This window comes from Peromyscus maniculatus, chromosome 3 (assembly GCF_049852395.1).
Source record: "Peromyscus maniculatus bairdii isolate BWxNUB_F1_BW_parent chromosome 3, HU_Pman_BW_mat_3.1, whole genome shotgun sequence".
In the NCBI taxonomy this organism is placed as follows: Eukaryota; Metazoa; Chordata; class Mammalia; order Rodentia; family Cricetidae; genus Peromyscus; species Peromyscus maniculatus.
This window is the reverse complement of record NC_134854.1, coordinates 138,002,777-138,030,701: the sequence shown is the minus strand read 5'-3', so window position 1 is coordinate 138,030,701 and position 27,925 is coordinate 138,002,777. Positions and strand designations below refer to the sequence as shown.

The window sequence follows — 27,925 nt, the reverse complement described above, 5'->3', positions numbered from 1 at the left end:
TAGTGGCGCACACCTGAGGCAGGCAGATCTCCGAATTCAAGGCCAGCCTGGCCTACAAAGTGAGTTCCAGCACAGCCAGGGCTGCTACACAGAGAAACCCTGTCTCAAAAAACAACCAAAAAAATTATGTGAGAATGTTAAATCTGTTCTTTATTCAGATCACAAACCGACCTCAGCCAGCCTTTAATCCCAGGCAGAAGTAGAGGGATCTCTAGGCCAGCCTGGTCTACAGAGTGAGTTCCACAACAGCCTGGCTACACAAACCGCTGCTTGGGGGGTGGGGGGGTGTCTGTCATTGAGATTTGGACTTTCAGTACTAACCACTACACACCTTGGGAAGAACACAAACTGTTACACGCCTTGGTGGTGAGGTTAGAGATGGTTCACACGGCAGGCCCAAGCCTGTCTAGTGATCCATGCCATCTTCCCTGGAAACAATTCTTAGAAATGAGGTGTTCTGAGTTTTAGGAAGCATAAACTGGGTCTCCTGGGCCCAGGCCCAGAGCTTCCCTGGGCTCTACACAGCCCTACTCTTGGCCAGGGCACCGATCTCTGACATTTGGAGTCCAGAGTAAATCAAGTAGGAAGACAACTCCTATAATCCAATGCTGGCTTCTAAACAAGTGGAGAGGAGCAGTGTCAAGTGTAAATGGGGTGGACCATTACCCCATCTGTGAATGACTGTCCTGAGTTAACGGGCCCAGCTCTGGCACTGGGGCTGAGGCCTGTGAGTAGGGGCCCTAACAAAGGCACTGAGGCTGACTGGGAAGGGCAGGAGAGGCCAAGGCCTATGGGCGTGGGAGAGGGAGGCTCGTGTTGGGGACAGCTAACTGAGTTCCATAGAATCCATGCTGGGACCAGAGGCTGAATCTTTCTGGATGCTCTCGAAGAGGGTGGTGAGTTCTGGGTTGGATCGGATCTGGGTAGAGAAATCGGCCATACTGGGGCTCTTCCGTACCTCAGGGTTGGTCAGCAGGGCAGCCACTGCCCGCATTGCTGAGCGCTTCAACTCATCCTGCTTCTCCAGCTCCTGCTTCACAGAACCAGCCTTGACCTGCAGAGGGAGACAGTGTCCTTACTGAGCCTATGTACCCATTTCAAACATACAGGGTTCAGATTAATGAAGGCTTAATTTCAATCTAATTCACATCAGGTTTCATTTTTTCTGCTAATGTGTTGCTATGTGAAAAATCACAACTTTGGGGCTGGGTATGTGGCTCAGCTGGCAGAGTGCTTTGCCTGGCATGCACAAAGCCCTGGTTTGATGAAGGGGACCTGCCCCAGCACCATGTAAAACCTGGTGTAGTTATAGCTAGCTGGTAATCCCAACATTTGGGGGTGGGGGCAGAAGGACCAGAAATTCAAGTTATCTTTGACCCTGTTGAGTCCAAGGCCGGAAGTGACTGTCTCCTCTCCCCTCCCTTCCCCACCCACACAAAGAAAATGAAAAAATAACTTGGCACAGGCCTGTAGTCTCAGCCACATGGAAGGCAAGAGAGGAGGAAGGAATCACTTTGAAGTCTACCTAGGGATCACAGAATTTTTTTTTTTTAAGAAAACCAAGACACTACTCTGAGTTTTTCCTTAAGACTGAAATTCAGCCGGGCGGTGGTGGCGCACGCCTTTAATCCCAGCACTCGGGAGGCAGAGCCAGGCGGATCTCTGTGAGTTCGAGGCCAGCCTGGGCTACCAAGTGAGTTCCAGGAAAAGGCGCAAAGCTACACAGAGAAACCCTGTCTCGAAAAACCAAAAAGACTGAAATTCTTGGCCCTCTTTCTGGCTAAATCTTATCCTTTCAAAACTCAAATGGGGGTGGGGGGTGGGGAGACAGTTCAGTTTGCAAAGTAGTTGCTGGCAAATTTGAGGACCGAGTTCAGATCCACATAAGAGCTGGGCACACGCCTTTAATCCCAGCACTTGGGAGGCAGAGGAAGGTAGATCTCAAGTTAGAGGCCAGCCTGGTCTACAGAGTTCCAGAACAGCCAGGGCTGGCTACAAAGTGAAACTGTATGAGAAAAAAAAAAAAAAAATCCGTGTTGAGATCAAGGAAGACAACTGAAGTCAACCTCTGGCCTTTAGACACACAACACAAGTTCAATATACATAAACAAGTCACACACACACACAAGTTCTTTTGTGCAACAAGTCTTCACTGGGACCCTGAGCATGCCCAGGCTGTTCCCAACACTACAATTTTCCATGACACCTTCACCCCAGATTCCCCTCAAGACCTTGAGACACTCCCTGTAAGCAGTGGCTCTGCCCTGGAGCAGCCAATCAATCAATCAATCAAATCAAATCAATCATTCACAGGAGTCAGGCCCAGCTCCCCAGCTGGGATCTGCAAAGACGAAGTAGGAAACCAGCATGCACAGCATTGTACCCTGGGTCCTCTCACAGCCCAGCAACCAGGAAGTTTTTAATGAAGGAATCTCTCAGCCTGTTGCACTGTATAGCCCTGGGCAACAGAACATTCTAGGGCAACAGGGATGATGGAAGCAGCTAGCACACCACCACAGTGCACACTGTACAGTGAGGAGTGACTAGACCTGCCAGGCAATCCAGGGCCCAGGCAGGGTGGGGTGGGGCGGGGCGGGGCATACCTTGGCAGTACAGGTGGCTTTGAGTGGCTCGATGAGCCGGTCTACCCTCTGCAGGACAGGTGCAGGACAAAGGGTGGCCAGCCGGGCCAGCATGATGAAGGTCAGCATCTGCCAAAGGAAGCAGATGGAACTCTTGGTGAAACAGCCCCCAGATAGAGCAGCAGGCCCAAGGGAAGTACAGGCTTGCACCCCACAGACCCACCATCAAGTCCTTCCAGGACCCTGCCCAAGGCTCCTGCCTCTCCGGGTCTCAGTTTCCTACTACAGAAGATGTAAATGGTGATGCTGAATCTTGCCCGTCACTCTAAGCGGTGTGAGGATGGCTGGGTAGCAGAAGACATAGGGCGGGGCAGTTCCCATGCTCACAAGCCTCTAGCATAGGCCTGAGAAGGAACACAGCAGCTCCTCAGCTCCCACTGACACTAGCTTGGATGTGCTTCATTTAGATATGGCTTGAGTGTGTACCACAAAAGCCCATGTATGTACTGGAAGCTCGATCCTCATTATAGCAATGCTGAGAGGTGATGGAACCTTCAGCAGGCAGTGGCCAGGCTCCTGGAGGTGGCCTCAGAGGACCTGGGTTCTCCCAAAAGTGAATGATAAAATGAACATGCCTCATGCCTGACTCTACCATGTTAACACCTGTGCAGGTGCCTGGCCTTGTGACATGACCAGAGCCAAGCAGCTGCCTCCTTTTCTTAAGAATACCCAGCCACAGTTTTGTTGGTTTTTGTTTGTTTGTTTGTTTTTTTGTTTTTGTTTTTGTTTTTTTGGTTTTTTGAGACAGGGTTTCTCTGTGTAGCTTTGCGCCTTTTCCTGGAACTCACTTGGTAGCCCAGGCTGGCCTTGAACTCACAGAGATCCGCCTGCCTCTGCCTCCCGAGTGCTGGGATTAAAGGCATGCGCCACCACCGCCCGGCTTGTTTTTGTTTTTTTATATAGCAACAGAAAATAGTCCAGGTGTGGTGGCGCACGCCTTGATCCCAGCACTTGGGAGGCAAAGGCAGGCGGATCTCTGTGAATTCGAGGCCAGCCTGGTCTACAGAGGGAGTTCCAGAACAGCCAGAGCTACACAATGAGACCCTGTCTTGGGGGAAAGAACAAACAAACAAACAAAAAACCAACAATAAAACAAGTAATAAGAACCAGAAAACAGCCTGGTACAATGGAAATGTGGGAATTTACCCTGCATTATGGTTTGTTTTCAAAATAACTATTCTTTATGTAAAATCTCATGATTTTTAAATGTTGATAACATTTAAAACAAATTAATTCAAAGCAAAAATGGCCTAAGCCATTCCAACACTAGTAGATTTGGAGCTCATGTGCCCAGAGTGCACACCCTGAGAGAAATCTAAAACCTGGTTCCTTGTTCTTGACAGAAAGTGGCCCAGCTGCTTTCACGGGGTGCCAGGAGGAGGGACAAACAGCAGGGGCCTGATGGTGCCTGGCCCCCTGGCTCTGAGCTGGGTCTGCATCTGGCAGGGCACATCTTACTCGGATGTCATAGTGGTCCTTCAGCCCGTCCTCCACGTGGTTCAGAAACTCGCAGATGTCCAGCTGGCCCAGGCAGCTCTCCAGCAGCGAGTACATGCACTCGAAGGCTGCCTTCCTCACATCTAGCCCATCATCTACTGTATGCTTGAAGGGCCCCATCTCCACCTGCAGGAAGGAAGGACACAGAAGTTTGGGGGTGCGAAGCCCCTCCCCTAGTTTCTGCAACTCACCCCACCTGCTCAGCACTGCACCTTGGCCCCAAGTCACACTCTCAAGCTTCAGGAATCAGCTCAGCTGGCAGCATCCTTCCTCCCAACTGTCATACCTGCTGAGCAGGCAGAGTCAGGCCCTGGGGGGTGTGGATGTGCGTGCAGGACCTCATGCATACTGAGCACATGTTCTACAACTGAGCTGCAACCCTTGCCTGATGGACGACATCTTACTCAGTACTAAAGCCACCTTAGGAAGGCCTGGGGATAAGGCTCAGAGCAGAGTGCTTGCCTAGCACACAGAGACCCAGGTTTGATCTCCAGCACTGAATAAACCCAGATGATGGCACACATCTGAGACCCCGGCATTCAGGAGGTGGAAGCAGGAGCAGAAGTCCAGGGTCATTCTCAGCCTAGACTACATCAGATTCTGTCTCCAGAAGGAAGTGAAAACCTTAGGAAGAAGGTGCTGCTAACAATCCTATCAACAAAAAAGGAGAGCCGGGCGGTGGTGGCGCATGCCTTTAATCCCAGCACTCGGGAGGCAGAGCCAGGTGGATCTCTGTGAGTTCGAGGCCAGCCTGGGCTACCAAGTGAGTTCCAGGAAAGGCGCAAAGCTACACAGAGAAACCCTGTCTCGAAAAACCAAAAAAAAAAAAAACAAAAAAAAAAACAAACAAAAAAGGAGCCCAGGTCCAGATGGGTGACTGACATGCTCAAAGACACACAGCTGGTAAGTGGCAGGACCAGACTCAAAGAACCAAGTCCTCTGAAGCTTTTAACCATGAGATCTGGCTTTTGACAGTAAAATGGTGCTGTCTCAAAACCCAACTGAAATGCCCTTCTTTTGGAAAACGTCTCCAACCCCTCTCAAGAGCACTGCTTCCACCTCAGCCCTCCACGGGGGACTATGGGATGATTTGGCTGTCAGTCACCTCAACCCCCTACCCCTTTAGCTCTCTCCACCAGTCTGGTCCTCATAATCCCCTCTACTGGAGGCCGAGCAGAGCGCCAGGTTGGCAGAACCCCAGTACAGTGGAGCTGTCTGAGTCCTGGAACTTGAGACTCTGGCCGAGTGACAACAGTTGCTGACATCACAACTCAGTATCTGACATGCTGGAGACTTGAGGTTCAGGAATTTGAGTTTGTTTGGGTTATGGATTTTGGAACATTTGCACATTCAAAGAGACATCTTGCAGAAGGGAACCAAGTCTAATACAGAATCCATTTATGTCTAGTAAGTCCCTTCTTCATATGCCTGCAGAGTTTCAGATAACAGTATTTGTAGGGTGCCTACACTTTAACTAGGACCTGTCACACAAGAGGTCACAAGTGGTAGTAATTTGAGGACCAGGATGCTCACACTGAACATGTGCCACTAAGCACCAGAGCTGCCCCAAGTGCTTAGGGCACGTTCCTGTGGGACAGGCATGGTGGCTGTCCTCACTTAGCTCCAGGGGAAAACGAAGCTCAGTGGGCACTGGGTTGCCCTGTCTGGGTCACAGCTGGGGAGTGGAGGGGCATGACATGCCTGGGCCATGTGGCCCTGGTGCCTGTGTGGGCTTCATCCTAGTCCTCAGTAAGCCTTGCTAGCGAGGCTCAGGAGACTCAAGGGGACAGCTAACAGGGGGCTAGGTCATGCCAGGTGCCCATGCTGCCCTGTACCTCTCGGATGAGGTCCCGGCGGATCTTGGTCTCCTGGTAGAGGAGGGGTAGGATGTCATCCAACAGGTCCCGGACCAATGACGGTTTATTGTGCACAGCTGAGTTGAAGAAAGTGAGTGTGGCCCGGCGCACGTTCAGGTCTGGGTCCTGCAGGCTTTCCATGAACTCTGCTGCAGAGGGACAAAGAAGGACGTGGAAGCAGGACACAAAGCCACCTGTACGATGTACCTTGGTGACCCTGACACTGAGAGCTGTGCAGGTTGAAGGGCAACACATCCTGAACATCTACCTAAGCCAGACACAACCACCCTCACAGTCCACATGAGAATGCTTGGCTTCCCACTAACGGTGGACTTGGGGAGCCTTGCCCTCTTGGCAGGGTTTTTAGAAATAAGACATGATAGCAGCTCAAAGCACAGGGCTGAGGGCTGGCACAGAAGAAGAACTGTTTTGTCTTGAGACAGGTCCTTACTGAATAGCTCCAGTTCTGTGATCTTCCTGCCTGAGCCTCTTGAGTGCAGGACGATAGGTGAGCGCCTCCTAGAGGACGGGGTCTGAAGTGCTAAGCTGACAGGCCTACAGCTGCTTAGAGGACTGCACAGCTCCTCTGAGCAGGCCTTTTGCAGAGGTTTAATTTGGGAATTTGGACCACGTTTTATTTGGGCTAGTGCTGAGGATGGAACCCAGGGCCTTCGCACATGCTGAGCACACGTGCTACCACTGAGCTGCATCCTCATCCACAAAAATAAGAGTACAGAAACCTGACAGTCTCCACTGCGGCCATGTGACCCCAGTGAAACTCACCAGCCACTGGACATGCTGCTGTCATGTGACCTCTGATGTACCCCACTGGGAGGAACTGCTGTCTTCCAGCAGAGCAGGACTCAACAACACTGGGACCTGGGGTCCATCCCATGATGCTATGCTAGCTCCTCAGGTCCTGCTTCTGTGAGAATACAGCCTAGGAATCTGACAAGTCTGAACCCTTTCTTGGGACTCAGTTTCCTCATTTATAAAATGGGACCAATGTCCTTTACTAGGCTAGAGCTATGAAAATTAACTGATGAGTTTTTTATCCAAGGGTATCACATGGTATCCAACTCAGGGAGCTCAAAAACAGGATCAAACATGCTAAAGGTAGTGGGGCGTGCCTGTAATCCCAGTACTTGGGAGATAAAGGCAGGATCAGGAGTTCAAGGTCATCCTCAGCTATTATATAATGAGTCTGAGTCCAGCATGGGCTATACAGATTCAGTCTGTAGAACAAACCAGCCTGAGTTTGGTTCCCAGCACCCATGTAGTAGCTCACAATCATCCATAACTTCAGTTCCGGGGGATCCAATGCCCTCTTCCGATTTCTACAGGCACCAGGCACACACATGGTGCATAGACATGTACAAGTAAAACACTAATACACATAAAACAAATCAATATTAAACACACACACACACACACACACCCCAAACCACAATAAGGCAAAACTGAAAGCCAGGCGGCAGTGGCGGCACATGCCTTTAATCTTAGCATATACCTTTAACCTCTGAGTTCGAGGCCAACATGGTCTACAGATCGAGTTCCAGGACAGGCTCCAAAAGCTACACAGAGAAACCCTGTCTCGAAAAATAAAAAAAAAAAAAAAAAAAAAAACACCAAAAAACCCAACAGAGACACCACTGGTGGGCCCCTGGCCATGCAGCCACAGCAGCTCTTCAGGCTGGAAATCTGGTGCGGCCATCCAGGTCAGGCCATGAGGTGACTGAGACAAGGATACAGTCTCTACTCAAAAGTGGTCATGCCACTGGCCCTCTGGTCTGCCCAGCGCCCTGGCATGTGGGTCAGCACTCTATTTGATAGCTGAGATGGAAATGGCCTGCCCGCACAAGTCCGCCTTTACAGCCAAGGCTCCCTCTACATTCCATGGGGCTGCCTACTGGGTGAGGAGGACTGAGTCTGCTGTGGCCCCTGAGAAGATGCAGGTGCTGTGCTTCGAAGGCAAGAAGTCTGGTTCTGCAGGAGGTTCCGAGGGAAGGCCTGGCCTACCCCACCAAGGCTCCTCCCGCTCAGGCATCCTCAGACTGTTCACGTGGGGCTCACCAGCTCAGACTTATTTTTCATCCTCAGAGCCTGTGCATTTACAGCACTTCCCACCCCAGCAAGCTGTTTCCAAGAAAACCTGTTCCAGAAACTTCTCATACCCATTTGACAGAGGGGAAGCAAGGTTCATCTGTAAGAAGGGGCCTGCTAGGCCTGCCAGAGCCTTGGTGGTGCAGACAAAAGGCCTGAAGGCAGATCCTCACTCAAGAGTGTGCCCTGCTGCCCATCACAGAGTTGCTTTGGAGTCTGCCACCCTTGGCTCATTTGTGAGACATCCTACCAAACTCCAGACCTGGGGGAAGGGTACTAGCTTCAGCCAAGACAGGGACTGGGGGACACATACCAATGTAGCTCTTCAGGAGGGGGTCAATGGGGTGTGGCTGGTCTGAGATGAGGAACTTGACTGCAGTGATGACCGTGCTCCGGGTGTATGGCTTACCTGCAAGAAGAGAGGTGACAGTGTGGGCAGGGGTCAACCTGCAGGCCTGCAGGAGCCAAACACAGTACCCCCTCTCCCTACTTGAAAAACAACCTCCTCCAGGAAGTCCATGGGATTCCGTCCTGTGGAGCCCTGCATCTGCCCAGTTCTTCCTCCTGCAGCTAGAGTGGGTGGGTGGGTCCTGACACCACCCTGCAGGTGCAAACACAGCACTAGGACCTGGGAAAGTCACGCCTCTAGCTGAGACTACACTGCATTTTCCTGATATCCTCTCCATTCAAACTCACATAATAATGAAATGTTAATTAAAATAATGAAGCTGACGTGGTAGTGCTGACCTGTTACACAAAGGACCCAGGAGTATCTTCAGGAGTTCGAGGTCAGCCTGGGCTACAAAGTCAGTCTCTGTCTCAAAACCAAACAGAATTATGAAGGACTATTGGTCTGTGCTTCATACAGGAAAGAAGGACTCAGAGAGGCCAAGCTCATATTTAAGGCCACACAGCAGAAGCCTGAGCTTTTGTCAGGGTGGAGGCCCGTGGGATTCCCACAGCACTCAAGTCCCCTAAGCATGATGTCATGAAGGACTCACTTTATTTCATTTTGCTGCTGACTTTAAAGAGCTGGGGAAATGAAGGGCTCACACAGATCCCTACGGATGGAGGGTAATACCGGGGCATGGCTCACATACCTCCAGCTTGGTCCCCAGTTGCAAACTGGTGTGATCTTTGGGACTGGGGCCCAGCTGGCAGAAGTAGGTGCTGATGGTAAGCCTGGATGGCTACATTTGACTTTGAAACCAGCCTGATCCATCCAAACTGTTCTCCTGGTCCATCAAGATGTGAAGCAGCCACGCTGCAAGCTCCTGAGGCCACAACTCTCATGCCATGGCTGACTGTCCCTCTGAATGGGACCCTCTCTAAGGTCAGTTCCATTACGTATTTTGTCACAGCAGTGAGGAAAGTAACTACTGCAGCTCATGTCCACAGAAGGGATAATGAGAATGACATCAATGGGTTTACTTTGATGATGATGATGATGTTTTTAAAGATAGGGTCTATGTAGCCCTGAACTCAATATGTAGACCAGGCCGGCCTATATTTCAGAGATCCTCCCGTCTCTGCCTCCTGAGTGCCAGGATCAAGGCAGACACTACCATTCCACTCTATTTCACTTTCTTGTGAGTCGCTAGGAATGGAACCCAGGGCCCCATGCATCACCAGCAAACACTCTACCACCAAGTGACAGCTACGGCCCCAGGCCCTCCGTTCTTTGGAGTCAGTCTCACTAAATTGCACAGGGAGGCCTTCAACTTCCGTAGCAGGTAGGCCTTGAAGTCATAATTCTGCCGCAGCCTCCCACGTAGCTGGGATATATTCCTAGTTACAGAGTTATAGATTTATAATCCTGTATTCCTAATGCCATCATGAAACTTTAAATTGTACTTTACCCCTTAGTATCTTCAGAGGATAGGACCCAGGATCTCTCTAGAGACTAAGCCCAAGGACACCCAGCCCCTTCCACAAAACAGCATGGTGTCTACACAGAACCAAGGCACACCCTCCCACGTCCTTCAGTGTTGACATTAAACATGTCAACAGTAGTTAATCTACACTGTCTAGGAAAAAGGGGCTTTCAAGATGGCTCTTGCTATAAAGGCACTTGTTACCAAGTCTGATGACCAGAGTTCAATTCTTGGGATCCACATGACAGGAGAGAACTCCCATAAGTTGTCCTGTGACCTCTATATGCATGCCATGGCAATGTGCGTGCATGCACACACACGCCAATGTCATTTTTTAAAAAAAGAAATAAAACCAAGAAAATTTTGCACACGTTCAGTACAGACACAATATTTTCTTGGGGTATTTTTGATCCAGGTGAGTTGAATCTATGATGCAGACCCCTTGGGTGAGGTCTGTTTGAGGTAGGGGCCTATCAAAAAACCTTAGGCTGGAGATGGCTCAGCAGTTAAAAGCACTGGCCCCTCTTACAGAGGACCTGGGGTTTGTTTCTAAGCACCCACATGGCAGTTCACAGCTGTCAATAACCCAAGTTCCAGAGCATCTGATGCCCTTTTTTTGGCCTCTGAGGGCAATGCATGGATATTCGCATAAATATATGCAGACAAAACACCCATACACATAAAATAAATCTTGAAGAAAAACAAAACAAAAGACCTTGTCCCTCTATCCCAGAGACCATGCAGGAGGAAGCCTGTACATTTGGGAAGCATGTTTCTATCTTGCTTATCTTCCTTGATTAACATACATGTGACGCTCATCTCCAGTGATCTGCATGAGTTATGTAGATGCTTGGGGACCAAGTGCCCACCTTGTGCTGGGCCAACTTGGGCCACTGTGTCCTTACCTGCAGCAAGCTGTTTCCGGAATCGAGGCAGGAGGAAGGGAGGGTTCACAAACACTAGCTTCCCGATGCACTCAGCCACCACACACCGAGTGCCTTCCTCGGGGTTCTCACAGCGCTGAAAGAGCAGTGCCCAGACATCCTCAACATAGGGCTTCAGGTTGTCAGGCTGGGCGGCCCCCAGGGCCTCCCTGAGTGAATGCAACAGCAGGTACTGTCGCCGGGGCTCGGCCTCAATCTGTGCCAGCAGGAAGGGCAGAAAGTCAGGCAGGTTGCCAGCACCCACACGGCCCAGGGCATACGCGGCTGCAGCCCTCACGTCCTCACTGGGAGATCCCAAGGCTTCCAGAAGCACGGTCTTCAGCTCTCTCTGGGGGCCTGGCCCAGCCACCTGGCCCACCTCAGCCAGTGACAGGAATGCCAAGACTTTGACCCCAGTGCTTGAGTGGGGCGACCTGGCATCACAGACCAGGCGGCTGGCAGTGCCCGCCGCCTCCTGGGGGCAGGCAGCTGAGAGGGCAGCCACACACCGGGCCAGGGAGTGGAACACCTGTTTGTGCAGGCCGGGTCCTCCATCCTCAGCCTGGTTATAAACGGGTGCAGTGAGCAGGCTAATGAGCTCAGCATACTCCACACATGGAGGGCGGGTGCCCACCAGCGCCTGTAGGAAGCCTTCAGTGGCTGCCAGCACCCCAGCAGGCAGCAAGGGTGAGTGCAGCAACTGCATTAGCTCCTCCAGAACAGGTCCGCTGACTTCCACCAGAGAGGAGGGCTGGGCCTGGGTCACAGTGGCGAGGAAGTCGACGGCCAGCTGGGCCACATGCATATCGTTCTCGCTGACCAGAGCCGGCAGCTCAGCCAGCACAGCCCGCACAGCAGGCGGAGGCAGGCCGAGGCCTTGACTCTGAGCCAGAGCATCCAGGGCAGCCAGCGTGGCCAGCCGCAGTGCCCGCTGATTTTTGCGCAGAAATGAAGCCAGGATAGGCAGTGCCTCGGCCAGGATGGGCTGCAGGTCAAGTCGCAATGGGGACACAGCCACCAGGGTCAGCGCCTTGACAGCTGGCAACCGGGTGATCTCATTCCGTAGGCGGTCCAAGAGAAGCATAAGCGTGGGCTCTAGGTCATCCCCAAGCCGGTCACCAAGGTGACCCACAAGGTGGCCCACACAAGAGATGGCCCGTTCCTTCACCTCCTGGTCTAGGTCAGTAGCACGGAGTCGTGCCAGGGTAGCTGTGGACATCTCTCCAACGTATGGCTCGGGGTCCAGCAGCCGAGGGCTATCCAGTGGCCACAGGGTCCGCACCAACTCCTGGAGCACCAGTAAGGCCTCAGCTGCCACCTTGTAGAAAGGGTCAGCCACGCAGGACATCACAGGTGGTAGGAGGGTGGGCAGGTGTGGGTGGAAGGCCTCAGCTGGCTCCGTACCCAGAAGCCCCTGTAGGAAGGCCAGGGCATCCATCCGAATGGTGGAGGAGCTGGAGTGGTCAGCCAGAGAAAAGACGATGCCTATGGGTGGGAACCAAGGTTAGGGGCCCTTCAGCCTGGCTCAGTCTGGGGATGTAGTGACCAAGGAAGGCATCTGCACTGAACCAAAGCACCCAAAGCTCCCAGACAGAAGTTTCCAGAGCCACCAGAGCTGAGAGAAACAAGGCCAGAACTCCCCTGGAGCCACAAAGTAGACTTGGAAGCAGCCTTGTTCTCCCTTTGGTCAGAGGGGAACCTCCGTAGGCCATGATCACACAGGGCCCTGCCCAGAAATAACGCCTGGGCTCCCAGGGATTGAGGGCTCAGTATAGGGTGGGGGCTGGATTCTGGAAGAGGCCCAAGAGGAGAAAGCCCAGCCTACCTGAAACCAGCACTGGCATGTGCTCTGCCAGGCTGCCAGGGAGGACGCCTGCCAGCTCGGTGAGGAGGTAGAAGCAGCCCTGGCGGGTCCGAACATTCCGATCCTTAAGTTGCCGCTGCAGGGCCTTTATCACTAGGGGTACCTGTGGGCAGGTGGGGAGCTCAGGAACCAGCCAGGAGGCCTCCCCAGGGAGGAGCCCAACATAGAGAGGACACCTCAGTGTCCACCAGCCTCTACTAGTCACCTGGTTCAGACTGCAGACAGAGTGGTGGTTGCCTCCATCTCATAAACGCAGACAAGGAACAGGCTCAAGGTGGCCCAGCAGCCTGGCTGTCACCTCTATCTCTATGAAGGGAAGCAGAGGCCTGGCCGTCTTCAGCATATGGCCCTTCTCTTCTTTACCTAGGTACACTCCCCATATATTCCTGAACCAGTGGCACCGGTGCCACCCTGATCTCTATCTCTGATCCAGCTTGCACATTTTCTGACTACCTATGGCTCAACCTAGGCATCTGCTACAGTCTGAATAAAGTATGTGGCCATAAGCACTCACAGGTTGGAAGCTTGGTCCCCAGTATGGTGGGGGTACTAGGAAGAGGAGGGACCTTTAAAAGGTGGCAATATCAGGAAGTCACTAAAAAGGATGAACTAGTTCTCCTGGACACATTGATTATAATATAAGGGCTTCGCCTCATCCTTCTGTCTTCCTGTTTTATCATGGGATGTCTTCCTTTTGTGTAGTCACGCTATCTACAAAGATGTCACACAGCTAGGCAATCCACATCAGGGCAGGGACCATGCTTTTTGGACTGTTTCAAACCTGAGTTCGACAAGGCTCTTCTTAGCAGGGACCCAGCCTCTGCATTTTATTATACTAACAGAAAATTCACTACTGAAAGCTAATGAGGACCTCAACCATAAATGTACAGAGATGCAGATGTCCCCTCCTCCTCAGAGTCCCCTATCCCAGGAGGCCAAGAGATCAACTGCTCCCTGCCTGTCCCAGACACAAGCAACCCATCATCAGCAAGATCCAATGGTTCAATCTAAAACCCACTTCTCAGGCCTGCGTGACCATTCAATCTCTCTGCTTCCACTGAGCCGAAGGCAACATCTCTTATCCCCTGGACATAGTTGCAATGTCCTCCTGTTGGTCCCCAGCCATGACTCTTGTCTGGTCACAATCCATTCCCCACCCAGCAGCCAGAAGAACTTTTTTAAAGTGAAGCAGACTCTACCACCCCCTGCCTGTAGCTGCTTCCTCTTGGAATGAAACAAAGCCCTTCTCGCTGCTGGAAGCCCACTTGTGTTGCTGCCCATGTGTCCCAGGCCTGCACCACACAGAACAAGGATGAGGCAGGACTCCATCTGAATGCCCGGGCTGTGCACAGAGGGGCTCAGGCCACATCCCTCAGCCAGTGAAGAGATGGGGTGGGGAGGAGGAAGGAAGGACGGAGAGTAGGCAAGGACATGGCCCACCTGTGCCCGCAGCATGTTGAGGTTGCTGCCTGTCTGGGTGGGCTCCTCCACGGCCTCTAGCCATCCCTTTGGGGGCCGTGTATGTCGCAGCAACTTGATGTAAGCCCCGAAGATGTCTGCCTTGACGTTCTCCTCCCGTTCCTTGAAGCGGCGGATGAGTGCTGGTGCCAGAGTACAGTGGAAGTCGGGCAAGAGGTCCGGCCGAGAGCTGATCAGGGCGGCCATGCACTTGGCTGCTGCTCGGCGCACCTTCCAGCTCATGTCGTCATCGTCGCTGTACTCGTCCTCACTCTCTGGGGAAGAGGGAGACATGAAGAGCCGTGGTCCTCAGCTCAGGGAAGAAGACAGTGGGGGTCCTACCCTGGCTTTACCTTCTGAAGAGCAGCATTCACGGCCTACTGGGAATGCCCCCACCCAGTGAGCACCTGGGGTGTGCTCAGATGGCATCATGCCCTTCGATCCACAATCTCTCCTGTGGGGCAAGGATCATTCCCCATCGCAGAGAACAGAACTGGGGCCTAGAGACAAGAACTGGCTTGACCCAATGACGACTATCTACACTTCAGCCACAGCCCTTCCTGCCTCCAGCTCCTTGTCCGACGACATCAAGGAAGAAAGGTGCCGGCATGCTGACTCAGGCCTGTAATCCCAGCACTTGAGGTGGGGTGGGAGGGTCGTGAGTTCAAGGCCAGTCTGGAATACTTAGTGAGCCACCGTCCTCTTCCAAAACAAGACTGACAGGGACTCAAGTCTGCAGTGGAGACACAGAGCTTTCTGAGGCTCAGGCCCACTCTCTGGCTTCAGGATGGCCATTTCCAAAGAGAAAGGTGGCCTCCCTGGGGTCTTGGTGCTAACCTAGTCCTGGTCAATCAAAGGCCCTGATCTCAAAGGTGTTCAAGCACCAAAGAAAGAATGGGTATGTGCAGCCTCTACTCTATAGGCCTGAGAGTCAGCAGATCACAACTCAACCAGGACAAAGGAGCTAATGGCCCCATTTTACAGATGTCAAGACCAAGGCTCAGAGATGGTGAGAGATCTCAGGAAACATAGGAAACTGCAGAGCAGAGATTCAATCCTGTGGTAGTTTGAAAGAAAATGGCCCCCAAAGAGAGGGGCACTATTAGGAGGTGTGGCCTTGCTGGAGGAAGGTGTCACTGGGGGTGGCTTTGAGGTCTCTTTTTCTCTAGCTTTCCTCAATGTGACAGTCAGTTGACTTCCTGTTGCCTGCAAGATGTAGCACTCTCAGCTGCTCCCCATCATGATGATAATGGACTGAATCTCTCAAACTGTAGGTGAATTACCCCGATTAAATGTTTTCTTTTTAAGAGTTGCCGTGATGCTGGGCAGTGGTGGCACACGCCTTTAATCCCAGCACTTGGGAGGCAGAGGCAGGCAGATCTCTGTGAGTTCGAGGCCAGCCTGGTCTACAGAGTGAGTTCCAGGATAGGCTCCAAAAGCTACACAGAGAAACCCTGTCTCGGAAAAAAAAAAAAAAAAAAGATTTGCCGTGTCCATGGTGTCTCTTCACAGCAATAAAAACCCTAACTAAGACAGATCCCATCCATGTCACTAGTGGAGAACGGAAGGATCAGAGGTGACAAGGAGCACCTCTTTATCCTAGATCTGAGACCATGTGTTCCTACCATGCCACTCTGTTGACAACTAAGGCTCACACAGCAAAGAAATCTGGAGGACCTATAGAGGGCGTGTCCACTGGTCAGCTCAGCAGACAGCTCCTTTAATGGACCATGTGCACCCCTCAAAAAATATCCCTATCCCTCTGCTACCGGCAAGAAAATGCCCCAGCTCCTCCTGGTTTAGCATTCAAGGCTCCAGTATGCCTGTCTGACTTTTTTCTTTTTTCTTTTTTTTTTTTTTGGTTTTTCGAGACAGGGTTTCTCTGTGTAGCTTTGCGCCTTTCCTGGAGCTCACTTGGTAGCCCAGGCTGGCCTCGAACTCACAAAGATCCGCCTGCCTCTGCCTCCCGAGTGCTGGGATTAAAGGTGTGCGCCACCACTGCCCAGCTTCTGTCTGACTTTTTTCAAGACCCCACGAGGCCCTAAGTCCCTAGTCTCCATCTTTACACTGCCTTTAGGGAACCCAAGTGATGGACAGGACCTCAGGCCCAGGGGGAAGAGGCCACTGAGCCCCCACCTGGACTTTGCCCCTCCAAGTGCTCACCATTCTACCTCTAGCTTTGGCGCTGGGCTAAAAGCATCATCCCAAAAACCATGTATAAAAATGGTAGCTTGCAGAGTCTGTCAGAGCTGGCCCATGTCCTGGCTAGGTCACTTGGTGTTTCCTTGGTTTCCCTGTCTGAAATATGAGGATGATCACCGTTACGTTTTTTAGGGTCACTATGAGGAATATGAGGTAAGACTCGGAACACCAGTGGATGCTCAGGAAGTGATGATTAGAGTTGTCCCTGGGGACCTGTGGGAGCCTGGACACCAGCATCTGAGGGTAGTCACACATACCCTACACACCCCACTCCCAGCTTTAAGTCACCTCTAAATACTTGTAACACCTGGTAAACTATAAACGCCCTGGCGCCAGCCGTCTGTCTACATGCTGAGTACAGACAAATGTCTTCCCAGGTATTCCTGTTTAACTGTGCAGGCACTTGAACACGTGAACACCTCACAGCTGGAGAGGAGCAGCGTCCGGCCAGGCAGGCCTGGTGTAGCCGGCTTTGGCTGCTGGGCCCCGCTCTCCCTCACAACAGGCTGTCCACCTACCTTGCTCACTGCATTCACTGTCCTCGGTCTCCATCTGCTCTTCGTCCTCATCGCTGTCATGATTGTAGTTGGGGTCGTGCTTCATGTACCGGAGGCAGAGGTTGGTCACATTGGGTACGTGAGGGTCCATCTCCTTGGGGCACCTGAGGGACAAGGAGGGGAGGCCTCACTGGAACCCAGCATGGAAGAGCAAGGGTGGGGCCCAAAGAGAGGTGCCGAGGCGGACTGTTTTGAGGCTGGCATCCTGTCCCCGCATCCCTACCGACTCCCCACGGAGCTCCCCGCCTGGCTTCTAGTGCCACAGCCGCCCTTACTTCCTCAGGAAGGCCTCGAAGGCCTGCAGGCAGGACTCTCTCAGCTCATCGTCATCCAGGTTGCAGAACTCCTCCACCAAGGGCACCAGGCGAGCCAGGTGGGCCCCTGCAGAGCCAAAGGGTCCATGAAGTAAGCACACCTTCCCTCAGTTACCAGCCCACAGCCTCAGCCCAATCCACCCTTGCAGGGCAAACTCAACTTAGAGGCTTCGGACGCACGCTGACTGGGGTCTAGCCTGGTTGCTACCTGTGTGCCATGGGGCTGCGGGCTGCTCGCAAGACTTCCTGACTGAGTCTACTGATCATCGCGGCGTGGGGACCAACGGACAACGACTCAGGCAGAGCTCAGCTCCAGTCCCTGCCCAGATCAGGCACACAAAAAGTAGGCTGTGCAGCTGGGTCACTGTCAGGGCTGGGCTTATCCCTACTGGAGCGTGAGCTGCAGACAGGGGGACAAGAGGGAGCCCTGCCTGGTCCCCAGGCTTTAGAACAGTGCTTCTCAACCTTCCCAACGCTGCCCTTTAATACAGTCAGCTCCTCATGTGTGGTGACCTCCAGCCACAGAACTATTTTTGTTGCTACTTCATAACTGTAATTTTGCTACTGTTAGGAATCGTAATGTAAGTACCTGCGTTTTCCAATGGTCTCGAACCACGTTAAAAACCACTGCTTAGAGGCTACACTAGCCCTCTTCCAGCCATAACCTTCCCACCGTGCCAGAAGGAACATGCTAAGCTGGAGATCCCTAAATGTCCCTTCTAAATTTATATGTGTGCACACATATGTTGCCTTCAGAGGCCAAATAAGAGCATCAGACCTGTTGGAGCTGGAATTACAGGTATTATTGGCAGCCTGATGCCAGTGTTGGAACCTGAACTCTGGTCCTCATGAATGAGCAGCAAACATACATAACCCCCGAGCCATCTCTCCAGCTCCCTAGAAACTCCTTTATAGACTTTCTGAGGTCCTTGGAACCTCAGTGTCAGCCCAGCCAAACATGAGCCCTCGTCTAAGCCTATGCAGCCTATTTCCCAGATCAATGCTCCTGAGGGTGGCCAAGGAGCAGCTGCCGCTAAGGCCCTTCTGGTGAGAGCCAGGAGTTAGGAGGGGCTGACTGATGCTAGCTCTGCTCACACTGTCTTGTTCTAATGGGCAACACCTGCCTAAGGTGTTTGTGGCTAACAGCGGACCTGATGAAGCCTGAGGTGGCTGCCTGAGGTAAGGCAGAGGCAGGGATGGAAAGGGGGGGGACGGTGGGAATGCTGAGTGTTTTGACTGTGATGTGGACTCACAGTGTGTGCCGGCGTACACGTTAAACAGTGTGGCTAACTGTAGACCTATTATCCTCAACGAAAGCTTAGACTCCAAACCTGGCTCACATGTTAAGGTGAGCCTTCAGAGCAGAAGGCTCACACACATTCTACATAAGGGTTTGAGATCATGACTTGGAGGACTGTCTCTAAGCCTCCACAGAGGTCACCTCCAGAAGGCCACAGCGGCGTAAGACCCGGAAAAGGAAAACTAGTTTGTGCTCCTGCTAGGGTTCGGTCCCCGCCCACCAGGCCCCACTCAGAACTTTAGCCCCGGCTCCTCACCCAGGCGATGGCCGGCCTGGCGGCCCACGCTGCCCAAACACTGGATCAGGGTACGGATGGCTGCAGGGCTGGCGGGGGCGCGGGGGCCAGGCAGACGGTCCACCAGGTGGTCGGCGAGCTCCACGAAGAGATCGGTGCTGCAGGAGGCTGCCAGGTGACCCAGTGCCACAACGGTGCGCTTGCGAACCGCCAGGCGTGGACTGCTCAGCTGGGGCAGCAGACAATGCATCAGACTTGCATGGAAGGCGCCCAGGGGGGCGCCCAGCCTGGGGACAGGACGGGGAGTGTCAGGGCAGGCGGGCCACTGGATCTGCAGCCCAGCCAAGACCCTGGGAAAGCGGCAAGGGACCCCTCCAACGTGAGGAGTGACTTACTACAGGAAAGAGACTGCCTTGTGAAGAAGGCTCGTGTGGTCAACAGTGGAGGTCTGAGACCGGAGCCCAGATGTCCAATCCCTCAGTGCAGGGAGGAGTGTGGTGGGTATGCGGGCTCTAGTGAGGATGTTCCAAATTCTCAGGAGTCTGAGGTTCGCCTCAATACCTACCCCAGAATCTATCCTCCTTCCTGTGACTGGAGTAGTATAAATTCTAAGACATTTGGTCACTTCCCTGCTCAATCCTGCCATGGCTCCCCAGTGTCCTCTGGATAAGCTGGGCTCTGAACTCAAGGCAAGAGGCAACCCTCAGAGAGTTTCTCCATAGGCAGAACCTGGCTCTGCGTGGCCAGCTTGTTTTCCAGTCAAACTAGCTCTGGGTGAGTTTGGTCTCACAATGACCTGAGGCCTTTTCTCTTCCTGCTCTGCTGCCCTCCATGACCTCGCTGTCCTGTGTCCAGCTCAGATCACCCTGCTGCAGTCTTTACCTATTTATTCATCTACTGTGTGAAAGGGTCTATGCTGAAAGTCGGGCCATAAGGCAGACTTTGGCCTTACGGAGCTCATGATTGAGGGGTGCCTTTCAAGTACCACAAACTCAACATGCCCAAACGGAACCCATCGCCTCCTACTGCACCCACCTGCTCCTGGAGCACCCTACCCCAATCCTCTATCTCCTGGTTTCCTCTAGTCTGCCCGCTCCAGATCCTGTGGTGTCTACCTCTTTCAGACAACCCATGGAAGCCAAGCCAGGCCTAGGGCCACAGGCCTCTAATCTCACCAGCTAAGAAGGCTGAGGCAGAAGGATTACAGGTTCAAGGCCAGCCTGGGCTACAGAGTTCAAGGTCTGTCTGAGCAACTCTGAGAGACGGAGTCTTAAAAATAAAAAGTAACAGGGGCTAGAGACTTATCTCAGTGGTCGAGTTCTTCCCTAGTACGGATAAAGCCCTGGGTTCAATCCCACCACAAATATAAAAACAAAGACGCTCCGCTCCAGCCTGCCTGTCCAGATTACAGAAGGAAAGAGCAAGGAAGGCAGAGGTGTGTCCTTGGGGCTCCTGCCCGGCCCTCCAGCCTCATCGATGCACACAGCTTCCACAATCAGCTCACCATGCAGGAGCCCTGGGCTCGAGTCTGTTAGAACCCAGAGCAGAGACTGCTTAGGTCATGATCATATGCCACTGATACCGTGGACAGGCCCCAGGCTAACCCCTGAGTAATGGATACATATCAATCAATAGGCCCCTCACTCCTTCCTCCAAATCCAAGACTCCCTCCCCAACCCCTGGATCAGAGATGGCCAGATTACAGGCATCAGCTACAGACTATTATCACCCACATGGCATGGAAGTTTCAACTCCTCTGAAATCTTTGAGGGACCCCTCTGCCACATGGGCCTGACCTCCGAGCAGAGACCACCATACTGTCTTTCCATGCTATGAAAAACTCTTCTAATCTCTCTCTCTTTTTTTTTGAGACAGGATTTCTCTGTGTAACAGCCCTGGCTGTTCTAGAACTCGCTTTGTATACCAGGATGGCCTTGAACTCACAGAGACCCCGCTTGTCTCTGCCTCTTGAGTGCTAGGACTAAAAGCATGTGCCACCATGCCCAACCCTTCTACTCTTAATCAAAAAGATAATCTGGGGTTCCCTTGAGCCCACAACCCAAAACCTTTCACAATCCTCTCCTGCTTCTGCTCTCTGTGATGCCCTTAGATCTGCTTAAGCCCCCGAAGCCTCAGCTCCAGTAAGGAGCCCTCCAGAAGCTGAGCTGGGGCCTTGTGAGCTTGGGCCCTCACCTGACCTAACCACTCACCTATTATATTCAGTTGGCCACTTGCCTGTCAATTCCCCAGGAGCAATGCAGGCCCATACTAGGCTAACCCTGGTTTTTCCTGCCCCCAGAGCAAATGCATAAGCCATGGGAGGTTTACTGACTGTGTGACCTTGGAGCTAATGACCGCCCAGAGGCAGTTCCGTAGTGTGACATTATTGCATGCAGGCCACTCATCAATCACAGTCTCACCTGTCTCCTCCTTTCTTGCCCAAAGTGGCCTGGCTCACCTGCTCAGCATGTCGGAGAGGATGTCCAGGGCTTCCAGCTGCACAGCCACGTCCTCCTGCTGGGCGATGGCACTGGTGAGCTGGCCTGTGATCTTGCGGCACACGTTGATAGCCAGCCCTGAGCCTGTGCAGGGCACAAGTGGGCAGGGTAAGGCTTTGGACTGGGAGGGCAGCCCCCAACTCTGGCTTGCTTGTACTCTGGTTTTATTTCTGAGCCCGCATCCCCCAGAAGTCCGTGTTCTAGGAAAGCCTGGGCTTCAGTGGTCCACAGCTGACTCAAGTCTTAAGGAACAACTACAGAGTCAGCCTGGGGAGCGAACAAACTGACGGCTGAGCTGCTGGCCGGCTCACCCAATTCCACCAGGGCGGGGACAAGTTAAACACTTCCTTTCCCCAATCCCTTTCAGCTGGCAGTGGCCAGTGAGACAGAATGGCTTGGGAAAATGTGTCGTTTCTTACACGCACAGGAGAGAGCACATGGACGAAGAATGAGACCCTGTGGGTCTAACCACTGCTACAAGAACGGGAGCAGCTGGGCCCAGCACACACAAGCTCCTGCATTTGACTTCTAGCACTACTACCAGGAAAAAGGAGGAAGAGGAGGGAAAGGAAGAAGGAGGAGAAGAAGAGCAATAGCCATCCCTCCAGAGAGATCATGGCAAGTCTTTAAGCTGCCACGAGTCTACGCTCTTTGCTTGTGGCTGGAAGCATTCCTAACAAACAGGCAGTCATGAGTTTCAACTGACCTGGGTCTGAATTCTTTACCACGGAAGGACCCCAAGTAGGTCCTTTTACTTCTCTGAGCCCACCTTCCCTTTCTTTTTTATTTTGAGACAAGGTCTCACTATTTAGCCCTGGCTGTCCTGGAATTATGTAGATCCGGCTGACCTCAAACTCATATTGGTCCACGGCCTCTACTTCCAGAGTGCTGGGATTAAAGGCATGGGCCACTACTTAGTAAAGATATTTAATACAGGTATTAGCACTCAGTGAAGAGAAACAGAGGCATGCAGAAGGCACACCATGAACAGGTGTGGGCTTCCCAGAAGAATCACCTGGCCCCAGTATTTGAAACATAGCTGGGCCGAGTAGCAGCACCAGGCCTGGGTACCTGTGGCAGCAGGAGGCAGCTCTGAGAGGATGGTCTTCAGGCCAATGCCAGCGATGTCCCGGAGCTGCTCTTTGTCTGACCGCATGTTGGCACAGAGGGTGTCCACAATGGTCTCCACTTGGTACTCCTTCACCTTGCCCACCAAGGGACCCAGGCTGAGGCAGAGGGAGGAAGGGAGAAGGGCCCCAAAGCTCCAGGCACGCCTTAAATCCTGCTGCCTGCTTTGGTCCCCTCAAGCTTGCGGGGACACACATGCTGAGGAAAAGACCTCAGCTCAAAAGAGGACCCTTTCCTACCAGGCAAGCGGTGCATCCCAAGCCCACGGCTTGTATCTCACCCTGTGGCTCCATGTGGCCAAAGCAATGTTTTTCACACCTGAGCTGGTGTCATATCCGCTAGGGAATTACTAAACATGGACTGCTGGGACACCCCAGAAGGTCTAAGTGGGGCCTTCCAATATACCTCTAACTGGTTTTCACTCGCTAATGCGGGTCCATCAACCTGAGATCTAGAGCCTCGTTTCTCAAAGCCTAGTAGCAGATCGTCACCTGGGGACCTGCCAGAGCCACAGAACCCCTTCTGCAGGCTTTCACACCCCTCCCATCTCCCCTTCCCTACTTCCCTTCCTATTTCCTGGATAACCTCCCACATAACTTAGATTTGAACTCTTGGTGCAGGGTCGACCTCTGAAGAATGCTGGCTAAGCGTCCGACCCTATTGTTGCCCCCAAACTGCCTGATGATTGTCACAGGCTGCACCCTAGGGGAAGCGCCACCCCCGCCCCCAGCCACCCCTAGTCCACTCACCACTTGACGGCCAGGTTCTGCACCTCCCCGCTCCTGTCCTCCAGGAGCCGCAGCAGCGTCCTCACCACCTTGCGCTCGCTGTCCTCATCCAGCTGGATGGAGTCTTTCTGCAGCTCTGCCATCAGGTCGCTGGTAGCCATGAACCTGTGAGGGGCGGGAGGGGAGAAAGAGGGCTGTCCTGCAGCTCCCGGGCCTGACAGACTGGTGTATTAGCGTGCCCCAGGAGAGAAGCTCAGTGCAAGAGTTCAAAGGCATGTGGGTAACCGGGGCTATGGGCAGGGCTGCATCACCTCAACTAGACCAACTAGCACAGGGTGGGAGACTGAAACAAGTGGACTGGCTTAATGCTCGTGGTGGTGGTGGTGGTGGGGGTTCCTGCCACTGCCACTGCCAAAATGGGAAGAACTTGGGCAAGTCACTTGTCTTCTCTCAGCTTTAGTTTACCTGTATGAAAAATGGGGATGAGGGGGCTGGGTGGCTCAGTGTTTGTTTAAAAATACTCGATGGCTGGGCAGTGGTGGTACACACCTTTATCCTTGAAGCTGACATTATGTTTGTCATAGATTGTTGGCATTTAGTGTTCGAGGTTCCTTTTTTTTGTTTTGTTTTTTGTTTTTTATTTTCCGAGACAGGGTTTCTCTGTGTAGTTTTGGTACCTGTCCTAGATCTCATTCTGTAAACCCAGGCTGGCCTTGAACTCACAGAGATCCTCCTGCCTCTGCCTCTTGAGTGCTGGGATTAAAGGTGTGTGTGCCACCACCACCTGGCAGTGAACACCTTAAAGTGAACCATTGAAGTGACTTCTAATTCCTGGAAAGAAGATCTCAGTCCGACTGTGCCGAGACCTAATGCAGTAACTGCACATGACAAGTGCCCTTTCTCCAGGGCAGCCATTCCCCCAGGCCGCCATGCTTGCTGGCACCTGCATGGAGACTCATGGAAGAGATGCTATAAAGAGGCGTCCAGAGAAAGCCTGCTTCCTGTCCCAGCCTCCCGGGGTGAAATCTGTCTCGAGTGGAGTGGGGCCCCCACACAGAGCCCCGAGGGACCCTGTCCATGCCACCATTTCTTAACTTTAACAGCTCAATCAGCCTGAAGCTGCTGAGAGAAGGCAGGAAGCTGAGCTGAAGGAGAGGAAGGTATTGTTGCTGTCCCGTCCACCACCCAGGCGCTTCAACGTAAAGGATGTTTGTGTTTGGGCCTTTCTAAATTTCTGAAGGATGGGGCCCAGATGGGCCTGGCAATCCTGAGAATATGTTCTAAGAGGCACAGGATGGGCCCAACAACCAGGGAATGTGCCTGTCAAACCCCTATTCATCACTGCCTCAGTTAGGGTTTCTATTGCTGGGATAAAGAGCATGACCAAACGCAACCTGGGGAGAAAAGGGTTCCAGCTTACGCAGTCCCTCATTGAAGAAAGTCAGGTCAAGAACTCAAGGCAGGAACTGGAAGCAGGAACTGAGACAGAGGCCATGACAGTTTAAAGGTGTGCAGCACCATGCCTAGAGAGGCCATGGAGGAGCGCTGCTTACTGGCTTGCAACCCATGGTTCTTTTAGCCTACTTTCTTATACAGCCCAGGACCACCTGACCAGTGGTCTGGGCCCTCCCCCATCAATCACTAAGAAAATCTACCACAGTCTCATCTACAGGCCAACCTTATGGAGGCATACTCTCTTCTCAGATAACTTCAGTTTGGGTCAACCTGACAGAAACTAGCACACCCATCAAGAGTGTAACTCAAACATTTCTGTCTCAGGGACAATCCTGATCAATGCGATGTGCACACACCTAAGCATTACAGCTTCCCTAGACAGGTCACGTCAGGACTTTGCACCCCCTGACCACAGCACTTCTCTCCTGTACAGCAATGAATGTGAGAGAGCACTTCACAGACCATCACACACACACACACACACACACACACACACACACACACACACACACACAAACAACAAACATACATACCTACACACACACATACACCTGTGCACACATATACCCACATGTGTGGGTCCACATGCTTGGCACCCAGCAGCTTCACCTCTGACACGCCAAGCTTAGGAAAAAACAGGCCTGACAAGGGAGCAGAGTGAAGGCCGGAGGGAGTTCCTGCTCAACAGACCTTAGAGTCAAACGGCCTCGTGCAAACCCGAACCCCGAAATCAACATTCACAAATAAGCCCCAGCACTTCAGACACTGAGTTCTGCAGACATCACCCTCAGAGACACCACAGCGCTGGGGTGGTGGTGGTAACTTGATAGGCTAGGGCTCCAAAATAGAGTGGGGTTTTAAGTACACAGACTTGCCTTGCCTCCATCAGTGGGGTAAATTTTAGCCAGCTGCCTCCTTAACTCCTTAACTCTGGGAATTTTCTTTGCCCCTCTCCCACAGCATCCTTGAGGGTTTTATCTTAATTATTGAATTATTGAATTATTGAATTATTTATTTATTTTCGAGACAGGGTTTCTCTGTGTAGCCTTGGCTGTTCTGGAACTCCCTCTGTAGACCAGGTTGGCCTCAAACTCACAGAGATCCGCCTGCCTCTGCCTCCTGAGTGTTGGGATTAAAAGCGTGCGCCACCACCGCTCGGCTTTCCTTGAGGGTTTTAATAGGTCAACCCAAGACAAGCAGGCTCCGAGAGGTTACAGAGCACCAGAGAACAGCGTGACATGGAACTCCTGCCTCCTCAAACAGTATTGTGTTACCACAAAAAGATTCAGAAATTCCTGCCTAATCTCTTGAGCCCCTGGTTTTCCCTGTCAGAGTCTGAGCCCCAACAAAACTGGGAACCAAGGCTTCCTGTCCCTAACCTGGAACAGTAGTCAGTCACTTCCCTCTGGGAACCACAGGCCATGGTCTCCTGAAATCTGAGAGGCAGCACCATTGGGACACTTGGCCACATGGTGCCTGGACAGCTGGCCAGGGGACTCAGCCTCCTGGTATTCAGACTTTTAAAAATAGACGCTATTCTCATATGCTCAGGCTGGTTTTAAGTGTCCTCGAGGCTGCTGGCAGGGACAGGCTGAAAGGGCCAACTCCCCGATTCAGAGGCCCAGGAGATGGTCCCTCGGTTCTGGCAGGACATGTAAACCAAAGCCCCTCCAGGCCTCTGGAGAACAGGAAGGAGGGGACAAAAGAACACTCCACAGGACCTACCCTGTCTCCCTGCACAGGCAACCAACCACAGGAGACCAAGGCAGAAACACAGAGAGATGTGCCTGGTCCTGCATGGAGTGCAGAGGCATCCTGGTAACAACTCAGTGGGAGCCAGCAGTGAAGATGAGATGCTCAGTCAAGGTGCGGAGAGAGTGTGCAGAATCACACCGGCCATTCACCATTCACAAAGCACTTAACTGGTGCCTACACCATAAACAGGAGCTAAAGTTCAGAGGGGGTGGAGTAATGTGTCCATCACTTATAGAGCCAGTAAGTTATGGCTGCCAAGATCTGAAGCCAGGGCTAAGGGTCCAAAGCCCTATTACCACCATGGGGCTTGCCCCCCCCCCCCACCACCACCAAAGAGATTTTGAGGAATAGATTTACAGGACAAAGGAGGGGTCAGACCACGTGAGCAGGCTACAGGCCCCTCCAGGCTAGACTCCGGACATCACTATGACTTCCACCTCTGCTTGGTCCTACCTTTGGCATTGTACCCAGGCCCTTCGTACCCCCAAACCTCAGTTTCCCTGTTTGTAAAACGGACAGAAGACTCAGTAGGCACAGTGTCCCATCACCTTGGAGGTACAGAACTGGCTATAGGATCATACGCCAACCATTCTTTGTCACTGAGCCTGTTTCCCCTGCAAGATAGGGCGCTGCTCCAGATGTTCCCATCCTTCTTGGCGGCTCTGTTCCGCTGTTTCTGGGATGCTCGAAGAGAAGGACGGGAGAAAGAGAATGGAGGAGAGAAAAGGCCCTCACCCCAACCTTTCTTTCCTGCCTCTAAACCATGTTTAACCTAACATCTCGGGAGAGGAGGGAAAGAGAAGGATGGGATGGTAATGGGCCGGGGAGAAGAGGGAGGGGATGAAGAGAAAAAAGCGGAAAGAAAGAAAAGTTCGGGTTTAGGAGACCCGGCAGGGGTACAGGCTGGGAGGATGGGGTAACCTAGAGACGGGGTAGAAGTTCGGGTATCAGAAAGGGATAGCCCTAGGATGGAGGTGGCGCGGAGTGGGGGGCTATTTTAGTGCGGGTCAAAGGAGGTCAGCACTGGGACCCAAGGAGAAGCGGATGGGAACTTCATCGGAGGGCCTGGGGGCCCCAGGGTAGGGGGCCTGAGGGCTCAGCTCGGCAAAGGCGGGAAGAGGTTGGGGGCGGGGCTGTTGCAGCAGGGCAGCAGGCCCAGCCAGGCCCAGGCGAAGAGGCCGGGGGCACCCGCGGGGGTCTGCAAGGGGCCGGGGGGGCGGCCAGAACGGGCTGAGGCCCCTGAAAAGGAGCCCCGGGCCGCCGCAGGGCGCACCTGAAGTCCTTGTCGCTGGACGTCATCTTCTCCAGCAGGCTGGAGATGTGGAAAGCAGCGGTACTCATGCTGGCTGCGCCGCGGTCCGCGGGCGGGAATGAATATGGCGGCGCGGCCTCCCCTCTCCTCAGCCACGCCCCCTCCCCTCAGCCACGCCCCTTCGGTCACCCTTACCCCTCCTGTCCTGGGAAGGGCTGGACTGCAGGACCTGGCCTCTTCTCCTGGGGAGCTCTGCTCAGCATGGACGTGCACACTCCAGAGAC

The 27,925-nt window shown here is 52.9% G+C and overlaps 1 protein-coding gene across 1 annotated transcript; it reads right to left on the bottom strand.

The window, feature by feature from the left end:
* Positions 1-124: 124 nt before the first annotated feature.
* Cand2 (cullin associated and neddylation dissociated 2 (putative)) lies at positions 125-27,796 on the bottom strand. Its single transcript, XM_076567653.1, has 15 exons — positions 27,663-27,796; positions 23,201-23,344; positions 22,395-22,549; positions 21,284-21,407; positions 18,847-19,112; positions 17,252-17,357; positions 16,938-17,080; positions 14,200-14,492; positions 12,721-12,862; positions 10,878-12,380; positions 8,412-8,507; positions 5,975-6,144; positions 4,101-4,265; positions 2,604-2,711; positions 125-1,054 (listed from the first exon to the last, which is right to left on the bottom strand). The coding sequence occupies exons 1-15, from the start codon at positions 27,728-27,730 to the stop codon at positions 827-829; spliced, it is 3,711 nt and encodes a 1,236-aa protein (XP_076423768.1). The 5' UTR covers positions 27,731-27,796; the 3' UTR covers positions 125-826.
* Between the last annotated feature and the right edge of the window lie 129 nt (positions 27,797-27,925).